Raw genomic sequence first — 14,650 nt, forward strand, 5'->3', positions numbered from 1 at the left:
ACTCTCTGTGTGGTAGAACACATTTACCACAGTGCCACATTATGCTGTTCTTCAGTAAATCACAGTAGGTTTTGTCCCTATAGAACTGTGTACACCGTGGGTGCACATTTACCCCTACAGCAAATGAGTGTGTTCTCACTCAGAGTGAAATTTAATCATCACAGTGGGTTGTACTCCACTTTAGCTATGATGTATCTTCCATTTGTGTAAATAGTGTCCTTAATACACAAGCAATTGACTGTGTTCAGTTGTGGTGAATGCCGTTAGCTGCGTTATGCTGTTTATTTTAAATATGTATGCAATTTTATTTTCCTCTTGAAATGTCTTGGCAAAATTAATAGTAGTTTATAAAGAACTGAGCAGAACTAAAAAGTGGGTTATCAGCTTCTTGTACAATGAACTGTTAGTGTACTTCACTATTGGCTTCTGTGTTTTTTGATGGTATCGCTGCTGGTATGTCATTCTCCTTACTCGTGTTCTGTGGTCTAACTGCTCTTTTCCCTGTCTCGTCCAGGTTGTCCTGCTGAAGACGACTATCAGGAATGCAGAAACCCCTTTGACATTTTCCAGGGCTGCATGCGTCTCCTCGCTGTGGACAACCAGCTGGTGGACCTGATCCTGGTGCAGCAAAGGCTGCTGGGAAACTACAGCCACCTGCAGGTTGACATGTGTGGCATCATTGACAGGTCAGAATCACCAAAGCCCGCTGAGGCACTGAGACATCCCTGCAGATACACTTACCATAGTGTCCCTCAGATAATCCGAAGCACAGTTGAGGCCATAGTATAGTTTCATTTTTAAGCCCAGTAACTTGCAGAGTTAAGAGCAAAACTGAAGTTAAAAGAAGCTTTTTTTGCTGATGTATTGTTTACATTTATTGGCTGGATGCAGAGAGAATAGCTGCTCTGTCAGTCAGATGTTTGTTGCTTTTTTTTTTTTTCTTTTCAGAGCTGCTTTGATTATTTTGTCACCCAACTTTACGTGAGACACAGCTTTTGTGGAAGTGAAATGCAATTCTTCCTTTCTTTGATTTTTTTGGCAGATTCATTTATTTGTGACTTGAGCTGGTTGTGGAGTGCTGGATCCAGGAAAGACACAAACAAACACACACAAACACGCACAGCATTTCCATTAGGGAATGGAAATTAATGTTCAGTGGAGACCTGACATGTGAAATAGCCACTGACAGCCCTGTTTGTTTTATGTTCTCCCCCATAACTGACAAATCATTGTTTCTACTTATTTTTTTCTCTCATCTGTTTCTCACTAAAATAATTTGTTATTCCCACTTGTGTATCTGCCTTTTTGTCATGATTTGATCAAGGCTGTTTTAGTTATCACTGTGCTGTTATCAGTGGTGTTTTTGCTTCATTGTGAAAACCACTGTTAAAGCAGAAATGTTTTGATTCATTACGTTCCACTCTCTGTTAATGATGTGGGGAGTTTTTATTTTGGTTTAATTCCTGTCGGTTGCTTTTGCATCCAGCAAAGGCCTGAAATTTTCAGTTTTAAAGTGTCCTACTGGCCGATGGGTGAAGGCGCCAACCATGAGCCACAAAGTACCTGGCTGGTGTTCAGCTGAGGACCTTCGTTGTATGTGATTTCCCATTTCTATCTCTTTCCTCTCTCATTTCCTGTCGTTTCTACTGTGCTATCTAGTGCATAAAGCCCATCCCCACCTATATCTTCACTGAAGCACACTACAGATGAAGAGAGGGAGTAAGACAGAGAGATAATGTATGCCCAACAGGAAGTGTGTAATTTTATGTTTCAATTTTTTGGAGTATAATACTAATGATAACAAAATTTAGTTTTGTATCCCTTACTTACTTAAGGTCACTAAGGGCTTTATAATGCAAATGTAATACACAAAAGATCCCCAGAGGGGAACACGAATGTCATCCTATGGTAGACACAAATGTCTATACAGAATTTCGTGGACTAAAGTGATGGTCTGACTGACAGACTGTCATTACCCTCTATTAACCCATAGTAGTAGCTCGGCTAAAAAATATATATAATATAAAAAATATGTGTATAATATGAAATATATAAAAACAGATATAGAATATCACAATTTCCCCTCCACACATGATAGAGAGACACAGACAGACACACATAACAATGGGGGAGCAAGAGTTCATCTTTGTTGTATATCACTAGTTCAAGGAAATTAAAGGAACAATTACAACTATGAACAATTATGAACTCTCCTCTAAGCAACAACCAGCAAACACACACTCATATACATGCAGACATACATCTGAACACAGCGAGGCACACACCAGCCACACAGCTTCAACAGAGTAGGAGAATTTGCTCCGGTGGGTTTAATTAAACATCTTCCTGTTTCAACTTTTATCAGATTATTATTCAGCAGAATCCAGCTCCTGCACAGATCTGATGACTCACGGGAACAGAACAAGAGAAAAACCATAGCTTCCACAGTGTTTTCCCTCCCTGTTAGTCTGTTGATTAAATTTGATTTTAAATTTAGCTTCCATATGCTTCTCTTTCCTCAGAGCAGACTGTTAAATCTGTGTTTGTATGTTTGTGTCAAGGCTTAATAGCAGTATAACCCCATGCAATGGGTACAATGTAGAAGCAGCCATGCATTTAATAGATTTGACCCATCAGTCTTGTAGCAGAACTAGAACTGCATCAACACTCTAATTTACTTCAGGTCTGGTCTGCAAGCAACTTGGTCAAAAAGCCAACAAAAGCTATTTCCTCAACAACCTCTTTCCTCTGCATGGGCAGGCAGAACCATCTGAACTAAAACCCTTATTATTTTTTTCCTTTTTTTGTATAGACATGCCTGAAGGCACATCTAATGAAGAAACCCAGTCTGTTAATTATATAGTACATTCGAGTTAGCCTGTAGAAAAAGCCCAATTTACCAAGGGTAAAGTTACTGCTGAGGCAAAGGGCTGTATTTGTACCTAAACTTTATGACATGAGTGCAGCGATCTTCTCCAAACACACAGTGAATACCAGGGGTGGGATGTTAGCCCACAATACCCCGAGCACAAGGACTTACATCTGTTACATGTTGAGTGCACGACCTTAACCACTCAGCCACTCTGATGATAAGAGTGTTTGAGACTGTACGCGCCAGAGCAATCACAACGTTGGTTATTTATTTCAGGGCTTACAACCCACGTCTACATTCTCCTGACAAGCTACCTCTTGTGCTTGTGGTCGAAATTCGCTCAACCACAAGAGGTAGTGGGAGTGTGATGTTGTTACACAGCTGTGAAAAGCTTTAGGGGGGAATAAGAAGGGTTGATGACTGGTGTACTTGAAGACTATGAAATCTGCTTTATATCTGACCCCGTCTGTTGTTCTTTTAATTGCAGCGGATTAAGATTGAAGATGCAAAGATTAAAATGTTGCGCTGTTATCTGTCCAACAAGCTAATCAAGAGTGTCGAAAATAAGTAGTTTTCATTTTGTAAATAGCAAGTTGATTTGATTGGAATCCAAATGCCTTACATAAAAGGCCTGGTGAAAGGTTAAAGGTCAAAAATCTGACCACACAAGTTCAATTTATAAATTCAAACATACTGAGAAGATGAACCCTGTACCTGTGCAGGGACACATAATCTGCTTACTGTGTCTTTAATGGGTTAAGCACCGGAAAACCCAAACACCCCAGAGCCTGGCAGATCAAACACTAAACCTGTGAATGCAAACACAATACAAAACCAAGTGGGTGTTTTCACCTCTTGGCCATTCTGGTACTGAGTATAGTTCTATACAGTGCCATTAATCAATCCATGGTGATTGAAGGAAGGTAAAATGTTTATTGTATATAATTCTTTCAAACAAGATTAAATTCCAGAGATGTGTATTTAATCTTGTGTGCATTTTGAGTGCAACACCTTGAAGGCTCACCCATCCTGGGTAAGCATGCAGATATATCCTGCACGAGAACTTGTGTGTTGTTGCTTGAAGGTACATTAAGTTGGACTCAGGTGTAGGTTTGTTTGCAGAGAGACATCAATGCACAGGCTGCGTATCCACAGATTCATCCTTACATTATCCAGTACATTTATCCTTTGTTTGTTTTTTAAGTGCTTATGTAGACTCAGTTTGATGCTTAAGTGTGTTTCATTGCTCTTGTCAGTGCCATGGACTACTCATTTAGAGAAAAAAGACAGAACTGACCCACACATTCTGTACACAAGCACTAAATCTATAACATAAATGTATAAAGTGAAAAGAGCCAACCAGTGTGATACTGTGAATTTAAAGTGAAAGTTTAGTGCTTTATAAGCAAGGCTCCGGGTTACTCTTAGATTAAAACAGTATAGAGATAAATGGAGGTTAAAATCAGGCTGTAGCGGGCTGACAGCCTGCTGAGTCAGGGCTTTTATCTAAATAAAAGGGAGGCTGCAGATTCTGTTCAGTCATCTGTTTTCTCTTCAGTATTCCTGCCTGGGTTTGGGCAAACGCACGCTCAAACACTGTCGCATTCAAACACATTCACACAAGTGAACAGACTCATTGAAACATACATTTATAAACATGAGGACAGATAGAAGCTAAGCTTTGTAAACGCCAGTGACGTGGGTTTTGTGTGGGTGTGTCTGTGTTTGTGTCAAGCCTCCTGGAGGTGCCAGCCGGCCCTGGAACAGATGGAAAGCAACCAGTGTGGATAAAAAACACCGTTACTCATCGTCTCCTGCCGTCATTTCCCTGCCTGTCTTTTTCTCAGCAGAACGAGGTCACATAATACCTTTATGTCTCTGAACAAACACAGAGGAGATCAGAGGCTGAGCTGTGTTACTTTAAAGTGTCGTTTTAACCTGTTTTCTCACTTAACCTCAAGTGGTCTGCCGTTAGTTCTGGTTATATGTTAGGTTTTGAGGAGGGAGCTGGATCCATTTAAAGAACTTCTTCAAACAGTCTGGCAGAAGCGAAGATCTGCTGCTGAGAGGAAGTGAAAGGATACTCTCTATTCAGAAGAAAACTTTTCCTTTTATGTAAAATGAAAGAAGAAAATCTAAAGAGAGAAATCTGTGAAGTAATGGAAGCATTCTTTTTATCTCTGCCGAAGGGTGAAAGGTGTTTCAGATGAATATTCTTCACATGTCATCTTTCAGTTAAACATTAAAACGTTTTTTTCTTCTTTTTTTTTTCAAACCAACAACCTCCCACAACTTTACCTAAATACAAAAGCTGATATTTAAAATGAAATATGTTCTAGTTGAGATCCTCCTACACTGCTATTTAGCAGTATATGTATGCCTACTGATGGTCATCAAATAAACAACCTTGACGTTTTTTTCACCTCCTTGAAATGGAAAGTTGCATTTCATAAGAGGGCTGCTTTGTTCAGTGAAGTAGCTCTTTCTTCTTTGAAAGGTCATTGAGTGCTACCAAATGCTCACCAGTACTTTCATTATAACCACAGTCTCCACTCATATTATCAGACTCAGGATGGACAGGGATCACGCCTGATGCTGCAGAAATGATGTGTCCCGAGTCAATCTGTTGGATTTCACTCCTCCCCAGGGAAGATGTGTGAAAAGCTTTTTTCCACAAATGCAGTAGTGCTCCCCACGGCACCTGTAAGCAGACTTGGATGTGTAACATCAGTGGAGTTCCCCTTTATGGTTGTAATTAGAGTAAGGATACGGTATATGAATTAGTCTGGACTCTTCATTAATCTTTTAAATTACTCTGCGGGTGCAGTATGTGGCATAGTCTGGTTCCTGCCACTGTTTTTTTTTTTTTTTATCCTGTGGACTCAGGTAGTGAATCAGGTGCAAAGCAGTGTGTCATGGCGGGCAGTGGTGGAAAACAACACACAGCAAATAGGTTTACACCACATTTAATAGAGCAAAAACGGAAATGCTTGAAACTGATTAACAGCAGAAACATCTTGTTTCTTGTTACATTTCTTTTCCCGTTGAAATTTTGTGACTGGGTTTGATGACAAAATCAAGGAGTGTATCCTCAACCACTGAACCCTCTAACTGACAGTATTGTAAGTCAGACATATTTGGTGTCAACTGCCTCCTTTATCTGCTGTGAAAGTTTGTTTTCAGCAGGTCAAGGAGAATTGTTTTCAAAATTTCAAACTGTCATGACATGCAAACGAATCAACTCTAACCTCAACTCACCTTAGTCCTGTTTCTTTCACAGTCAGTTCTCTCTCTGTCTCTCAGGTGCTCTCCCAGTCGTTGTGAACATGGCGGCCACTGCAGTCAGTCCTGGACCGTCTTCCACTGTAATTGCTCTGACAGCGGCTACAGCGGAGCGACCTGCCACAGCTGTAAGTCACCTGTCAGACAAGCACTGCCACATGACCGCCAAATAAAAATGACTTAGACAGATGAGATGGTTTGGATGAAATATACGAGCAATGAGGTCGCATGTCAAACAGAATAATGAAGGGAGATATTTCCTCCTGCATAATTTAAACCCAGAAGCTGTGCAAACGGAGAGAGATCATATAAAATGAGAACAGATAAAATCCCCATTGCCACAGTCCCCCATTAAAACTCATTAAGGCATTGTACCTATTAAACAAAGATGATAAAAAAGTTTGTGTGTATTTCAAACAGCAACCCAGTGTGCTTCATGAGTGATGAAACAAAAACATTAAACAGGAATCACCGAAAACTTGGTCAACACAGGAATTAAAAAGCTGCCTGTCATTTCTTTGATATACTGAAGGACATACTGTATAATTATTAATGTTTAGAGTCCAACATTTCTTGCTGTCACAATTGTGTTGTGATTTTTTTTTTTTTAAATTGCAGCCTGTTCAAATTTCTTAGAAGAGAACTGAATTTTTTTAAACCCTGGGTCTTATTTTTGCAGTTTTGGTCATCATTACTTTTGGCTATTAGGATATCGTACTCCACAAGGTGACGCCTGAGATCTGAGAACGTATCAACATGGCTGAAAAAGTAGTCAGACAGGTTTAAAAGAAATCAGCAGCTTATATTCTTGGAACACTGACGCTCTCCCATATTAATTCATTTACAGATGGGAGAGGAGGGGGCTGGGAGGAGTACTCAACAATTATTAAGTTTTTATTGAGCTTTGCTGACTGTCGCATTCTCATAGGTGATAGAGATGGCCACCAAAACTATAAAAACGAGACCCAGGCTGTAATAAAGTGGAACCATATTTTAAATAGACCTGCTCCTTGGATCATTACTCGATATCTGCCCATCCTTTCTCCCTCGTGCAGGAGGTTACAGTATTATTAAAGTATTATTGTGTGTGAGTGATATGATGGAGCTAAATGAGTGTGCAGCTGTGACTAACCTGCCAAATACTGATGAATGAATGAATGAAACCATGGCAGTGAGGTGAAATAATGGGTGAGGGTTAACTGCTTCTGTGCCAGTTCCCTTCGAGCCATATCCTGGAGAGCAGAGTTTCCCACACAGTTCACCTCTGGTCTCATTTTCATTGCTGATGTTTGTGTGCAAACCTTTTTCTAACCACACTGAGGGAATGTGATGAATAAAAGGCCTTTGGCTGTGGAGCAGAGGAGAGATAAACAGGTGAGCAGAGTGTGGGAACCTTTAGATATGGATTTGTCTCGAAGGGGCTCGATTATTTGACTACAGAGGAAGCACCGGTGTGTGTGTGAGTGGAGGAGGAAGACTTGTGGAGACAGAGAGGAAGAGGCGGGGCTGATAAAGGTCTAAGTTTTATTTATTGAGTAGATGCTTTCCCATCTGTCCTCTCCAGCTGGGCTGATCTTGACTTTACGGGACACTGCAGTAAAAATAAAACCTCCAATGATTTTCTTCGCTCCGGTTATGATTCGGTGGTGATACAGTCATATGAAGAAGCTCCCATAATCCTCCACAGTGTGTGATCTTCATCTCCTCAGAGCTCCTGTGTGCCAGCTGATGTGTGTGATGCTGATGTGATTCATGTTGAAGCTGATCTCATTATTTTCCTCCTCCAGCTGTGTACGAACAGTCCTGCGAGGCGTACAAACACAAGGGCAACACGTCGGGACATTTTTACATCGATGTGGACGGCAGCGGACCGATCAGACCACAACTGGTGTACTGCAACATGACAGGTGACACACATACAGACACACTTTCATTCCCCTTCATCTTGCCATCATCAGTCTCCTGATTAACGTTTGCATAATTGTAAATGATGACGCACTGATCCACTTCATCTTCTATCCCCCTTCATTTTTCTTCCCTTCCTTAGCTCAGTCACTCCATTTTCCCCCGTCCTTCTGTCTCAATCCATCAAGTCACATGTATAATCACATAAATGTGTGTGTGTGTGTGTGTGTGTGTGTGTGTGTGTGTGTGTGTGTGTGTGTGTGTGAGAAAGGTTTTATGCATTTTAATAGTGATAAAAATAAACTGTATGTATTTATTCCCACCAGAGGAGAACACGTGGATGGTGATCCAGCACAACAACACAGAGCTGACCAGAGTCCGTCCCTCTCCAGGTGCAAACCAGCATTTAATTCACTTTGACTACTCGTCTCAAGAGGAACAACTGTTGGCCATTACCAGCCAATCACAGCATTGCGAACAGGAGCTGTCCTACCACTGCAGGAAGTCCCGCCTCCTCAACACCCCAGGTGATTCCTGTTTGTTTATCCAGGACAGGTTTGTAGGATATGTCGTCATATATTTACGTATAATTGGGGGATTTCTAGTTTACAACTTTCTTATGAAATGAATTTGGCTGTTAGGCAGTGTGAGAGAGGGACACACTCACTTTCCTAGGTCATATTTTCCTAAGCCAGGGATTCAAACTTGCAACTTTAAGCTCTCTTTTTTGATGTGAAGTCTGTTGGTCACTGGCTGGTTTCACATCTGAGCTCTAATATGCTCTCTGTTCCACTGCCGAACAGCAGGGCCAAAACAGATAAACACAGCCAGGGAATGAGTTTCTAATTTCACACTGTGCTGTTTTTATTATACTTTGATTAATTTTGTCAGTCACTATCTCGGAAACATGTACAGAATGTAAAGCATTCTGAAGTCAACTTCTTACAATTTAATCTCTGAAGAACTTAAATCATCCACTTTAATGGAGTTATAGTTTTTTATTTTGGTTCATACTTTAATAATTCACAAGTACATCCCATTTTTTATCTAATCTTTTAATCTTGTCTTATCTCGAACACTTCACCATTTTATTTCCTTCCTTTTCCCTCAATACCTCTCAAGTAGCTGCTCAAATAGGAAAAGACAGTAAACAAGAACTTGTTCTTAATTGACTTGTTGGGTTAAGTAAAAGTTAATGAAAGCTTGGTTAAGCAGCTTCTCTTCAGTCACTCTCAGCCAGAGAGAACAAAATCATTACATCCCTCGCTTCGATCTTTTGAACAAATGAGTCAGACAAATTGATTGATCAGGACGTGTTTAACGCCTTGTTCTTTTGGAATGACTGTTGACTAACGCTCGTGTTTTCTTTGTTTAGTTGTGTTTTTTTGTGCTTGTATTGACTCACGGGTGGTGAGTGTTAGAAAAAGGATGAAAATCACTTCAGATCACAAAGTTGCACTGAATTTGTCTTGGTAGCAGTGAATCAAGCGTATGCTTTCAAAGTCTGTTTACAAGAACATCAGTTATTAAATATTTCACAGGATCAGTAAATACCTTAGCAACCATCCAACGGTTTCTGTCTTGACCAAAGTGGCAGACCAGTTGACAGACTGACATTGCCATACCTGTAGCCTTACCACTAACATGGCTAAAGTTGATCAACTTGGATGACCAAATAAACATTTTAAACCGCACATTAAGCATTGCTTTGATTCCCAGTGGACGTCCATTCAAGTATTGATTGCAAGGACACATCTTCAAGCTCCTGGGGATCTACAAAGATCGTATAAGAGAGAAATGTGAGGGGTGAAGCAACTTTCTGGGGGGGTGTGGGTAATAAAATGATGGATGGAAATAGTGAAAGTGGTAGAAAAGGAAGAATGGCTGGAGAAATAGAAGTTCCATTATAAAGTCTCTGCTGCTCTCCGGGAAAATAAAGAAGCGCTGACTCAACAGAGACCTTTCCAATCACCTTCTCTCCATCCTCTCCACTTACGCACTCTCAGAATGTGAAATACATTTTTCACTATATACTATCACTGCCTCCACCCAAAATAATATATTCAGTGTTAGGGGTAGGAGCTGGCAAACATTGTTCTGCTCCAAACCCTGGAATTATCTTGGGAGGCTGAGAGATGGGACTTTCCATTTAGCACTCAGCTATTTTCTCACAGCCCAGTTCATCTTAGGACATAATACGGTATAAAGTACTTTTATTTTCTGGGACCATCTTAGGTGAACTATTGCAAGAGGCTGCAGTTCTCTGTAGCTTTGTGAGTAGTGGTCTCGCAAAGTATGGACCATTAAAAATAATCTGCATCCCTCAGATAACTTTTTGTTGCTTTGGTCCCCCCCCCCCCCCTTTTTTTATAATAACCTTATATCATTTTCTGTAAAGCAAGCAATTTTACGCTTATTAAAAAAACACAAAAGAAAGATCTTTAAAGGTACGACAGTAACAATCGATGCAGCCATCACCCCATCATCACTTTTCAGGCTGAAATCTTTGAGTCAAAAGATGCAGAGAAACTGGGAAACTTTTACGGCTGTAATAAACTTTTCTTGCATTTTGCCTGAAGGAATATGACATTTCATAATCCCAGAAATAGCTGGTTTCAAGGGGGATTAACTAACTTTAATTTTAATAAGGGAAATAATTGGATGTCACGTGACAGAACATACTGTATGATAACGATATAGCAGAACGATATAGCAGAAAAAAAGTTCTTACAAGCTCAAGTACATGGAACAAGAGTTTTCCACAGGTAAGACAGGAAGTGAAGTGTGTGTTTGCTCGTGTGTGTGTGTTTCAGAGGGCTCCCCGTTCAGCTGGTGGCTCGGTGGTCCCGGCTCGGGTCGTCCCCAGACTTACTGGGGCGGAGCTCAACCAGGCAGCCAGCAGTGTGCCTGCGGGCTGCAGGGCGACTGTGTGGACCCACAACACTACTGCAACTGTGACGCCGACCGCATGGAGTGGTATATATATTTTAAATGTCTTTGTTCAGGTTGGTAGGTGGTCATTTGTAGTTTGATGCACGTCCAGTACAGCAGCCCTGCAGTCAGTCTGATGTTTGTGAGACTTATTGCTGATAACTCTGTCGGTGAGCTGTGGTAAATTTTTCGGGGTGTAGTTAGTGGTTCTGCTGTTTTGGACTGAATTATTTAGAGCAGGGGTGGGGAACCATGTGCCAGTCAGCAGGTTTTTGTTTACCACCTCAGCAGGTGGTTTCACTGATGAGGTCCCCCTCTGCTAATCAGTGGGCGGAGTGTTTGGTTGGTTGGTTTTGGTTTTTAAAGATTTAAAGAATTAGGCAGCCTCAGTGGCATCATGTCCTCTCTTTTAGGCTCTGATTTCTAGTTGTTATTTATTTTTTGAGTTTGGCTGCAGTGAATTCAAAGAGAATAAATTAAACTTTAATACCTGTAATGATAAATTAGGGGCAGTTGGTCTTTTTTGGTGGTAATAAGGGTAAACTCAGTGTGCTTTATGTTAAAATGTGTACAGAAACAAGTAACGTGCAGATGAATACAATATATAAAACAGAGGAAAGTGCAATAACACCAAAGGAAAAAAAATAAAATGTAGAATAAGCACAGAGGAAAGAAAAAGGCAAATAATTACTACTGAATTGTAAAAACAATGTGGTGAACTAATGCCCTTAACTGTCCTCTCAAACCGTCAGTGACTGCTTTTTAAGTTTAATAGAAAACCAACTCACTGTAGGACCATTTGTCTTGTCCTGATCAATCCTGCTATTTTCAGCACACCTCAGTTTCCCCTTCATGTCATCTCTGGGTATAAACTGTTCAGTGCTGACACTGTTTTCACCAACCATTCATCAGATTCTCTCTGCGCTGTAAGAATAAGCCGCTCGTTTCCCGTCCCGGAGAAATTCTCACCTGACAACAAGATTGATATGAAGATCAGAAGTGCATGCGGCTGAACATGGGTGTAAATGGGGGATGCTGCTCACTCAGCTGCCTGTCTGGAAGGCACTTTTGGAAATGGCTGTCACAGAAATTGACTGAGATGAGAGATTAGAGTGTTGAGTGTCTGGATGGCCACTGATACAGTCTGGCTCACCATTAAAATGTCTTCCTGAGAAATTGTCTGAGAAGCTGCACAAGTTGTGTCAACTTATAACAATAGTCTTGTAATATTTAGCAGTACAGTTTGTGGTTTATGTCAGATGATTGGTCTAATTATTTAAATTTATGTCAAAGAGAGTTGTCAGAGCGATAAAAAGTTCTTTATCTTTTTGTGTTTGGATTAATACTTTCTTATCCCCTCATCCTTCTGCTTGCTCTCCTCTCCTCTTTCATGTCTTTTTCCTTGTCCTCCTCCTCTTTTCCCTCATGATCCCTCTTGATCATTTCTTCATCATCATCTCTTCTCCCATTGCCACTACCTTTTCTTTTTCTTTCCTACTTCCTAATTCTTCTCCTCCTTCATAATCTCACTATATTTTTTTATCTATATTTGTTTTTATCTCCTTTTCCTTTTTTCGTTATTCCCTCATTGTCAACCCCTTCATCACCTCCCATTCCTTCTCCTTTTGTTCATCTTTTCCTTCACTTTCTTTACCGTTTTCCTTCTTTCACTTCTTCAATGTTTTTTTTCTCTTCATCTTCCCTATAACCTCTTCACCTCTTTCCTTGTTCTCCTCCTCCTCGTGCAGGGCTGAAGACTCCGGCCTGCTCACCCATAAGGAGAGTCTCCCTGTCAGGTCTCTGGCACTGGGTGACGTCCAGAGGCCGGGGTCAGAGGCCGCCTACAGGGTGGGACCGCTTCGTTGTCATGGAGACAGTAAGTCCAGCTCTTGTTGCCTGGTTACACTTAATGGTGAGATGACAGAAATCTTTCTGTTGTGGAAAATACTGTCTGTTTTTCTTCTTTCTTCCATTTTGTCCCAAATGTCTGACAAAACGACTCAAACTAACATTTTTATCTGATCAGGTAAATCCACACTCAACCAATCAGCTAGCTATTTTTATCAACAAACTTATAATAATAACTCATTACCTCTGAAAGACCTCTCTCAAGCCTGTTGTGTGTGAATGTGTATGAATATTTTATTGCACCTGTCAATTACGGGATAAATGAATCCTTTTGGGAACCCTACCTCCGCATCTTGAAGCTTATTATCGTACACAGAACTGTTGCTAATGCATATTTCCTTTTAAGTTTTCACACTCTGATACTGGCTTCTCATTAAATGCATTACAAGGTAAATCAAAGTAGTATGCTGCGTTTCCCTCTTTCGGTTAGTTGCAATTACTGCTATTTATATCTACCCAGCTAGATAGATAAATAAATGTTTGGCATGATTAATCAAACAAGACCACGTACCAGAAACCATAGCCTTGTGTAAACTCATTAGCTGAACATGCAGGCTTTTTTTTTGAGTTTTTGTTGCGTTTTTCAGGGAACTTCTGGAACGCTGCATTTTTCGACAAGGAGACCTCATACCTCCACTTTCCCACCTTCCACGGAGAGCTGAGCGCGGACATCTCCTTCCTGTTCAAAACCACAGCCTCCTCTGGTGTGTTCCTGGAAAACCTGGGCATCAAAGACTTCATCCGCATCGAACTGAGCTGTGAGTAGGAGCTCAAGGGTAAAGATTTAATCCGGATTAGAGTGATGTGTCAGTGAAACCTGGAAGTCAAAGTCTTAATCTGGATCTGTGTAAAACCCAGAGGTTTCAGGCTTACTCTGTACCAAACTATCCTGGAGGGAGAATAGAGAATTTGAGTTTGGTTGAAACCTTGTTTTCTTGACCTTCCTGTTCCCACTTTGTCAATCACACAAAGTTTAACTGCACAGTCTCCTAAAGGATTTTAATCACCTGGCACCTGAATATTACACCCATATTGTAATTGTGCAACATCTCGTTCCAAAATCATTTAACATTCTTCGCTCCTCTGCCTTTTTTCTACATTTTTTTTTAACCTTTTTTTGAATTTTTTTTGCAGGTGTTTACTGCCTGGCTCACAGTTGGTGTGGGTTAGGGGTCTGTGCAGACCAGTCCAGTTTTTCCACACCAGTGCTTCTTTATGGACCTGGCTTTGCCAAACAGGGCAATGTGATGTTGTAACAGAAAAAGGGCCAAACACAAACTGGTGCCACAAAGTTGGAAACACACAATTATCATCGAAATATCATCGAAAACTGTAGCATCAAAGCCCCTGAAAACTTTGAACGTAAATCTTAAACATTTTCTCAAACACTGAATATTCATGACTAAATAGCAAACAATCACTTTAAGCAAGAAACATCCTTAGTCATTATTAACAGTGTAAGGCTCATTATCTGTAATCTCTCTCATCTTTACTTTTGCAAAGTACTAGTATTTGCTTTGTTTCTGAGGGTGAGATGAGAGGATGTCTGTGCTGTAACTATGACCCTGGAGTCAGAGCATTGTACAGATAGGGGGAAACAGCTGGTTTGACTCTGTTGACCAACATCTACAGCAAATCAATTAACATGATGTTTCTCATATGTTTAATCCAAACAGGAAAAGAAATGTGAAAATTACACCGTGTGGTTTTAGGGGGAGTTACATGCTGCAAAAGCGAATCTGCTCTGAAGTT

At 40.6% G+C, this 14,650-nt stretch overlaps 1 protein-coding gene across 2 annotated transcripts in view; it reads left to right on the plus strand.

The window, feature by feature from the left end:
- Positions 1–14,650, plus strand: part of LOC121192797 (contactin-associated protein-like 4) — a 79,885-nt gene that overhangs the window by 46,212 nt on the left and 19,023 nt on the right. For both annotated transcript variants that reach the window (XM_041054682.1, XM_041054683.1), the window contains exons 10-16: positions 515–686; positions 6,176–6,282; positions 7,942–8,061; positions 8,386–8,586; positions 10,873–11,035; positions 12,739–12,866; positions 13,486–13,656. In XM_041054682.1, the coding sequence (XP_040910616.1) occupies positions 515–686; positions 6,176–6,282; positions 7,942–8,061; positions 8,386–8,586; positions 10,873–11,035; positions 12,739–12,866; positions 13,486–13,656 (1,062 nt within the window). The remainder of the gene's footprint in view (positions 1–514; positions 687–6,175; positions 6,283–7,941; positions 8,062–8,385; positions 8,587–10,872; positions 11,036–12,738; positions 12,867–13,485; positions 13,657–14,650) is intronic.

The sequence above is a fragment of the Toxotes jaculatrix genome, chromosome 14 (genome assembly GCF_017976425.1).
Source record: "Toxotes jaculatrix isolate fToxJac2 chromosome 14, fToxJac2.pri, whole genome shotgun sequence".
NCBI lineage: Eukaryota > Metazoa > Chordata > Actinopteri > Toxotidae > Toxotes > Toxotes jaculatrix.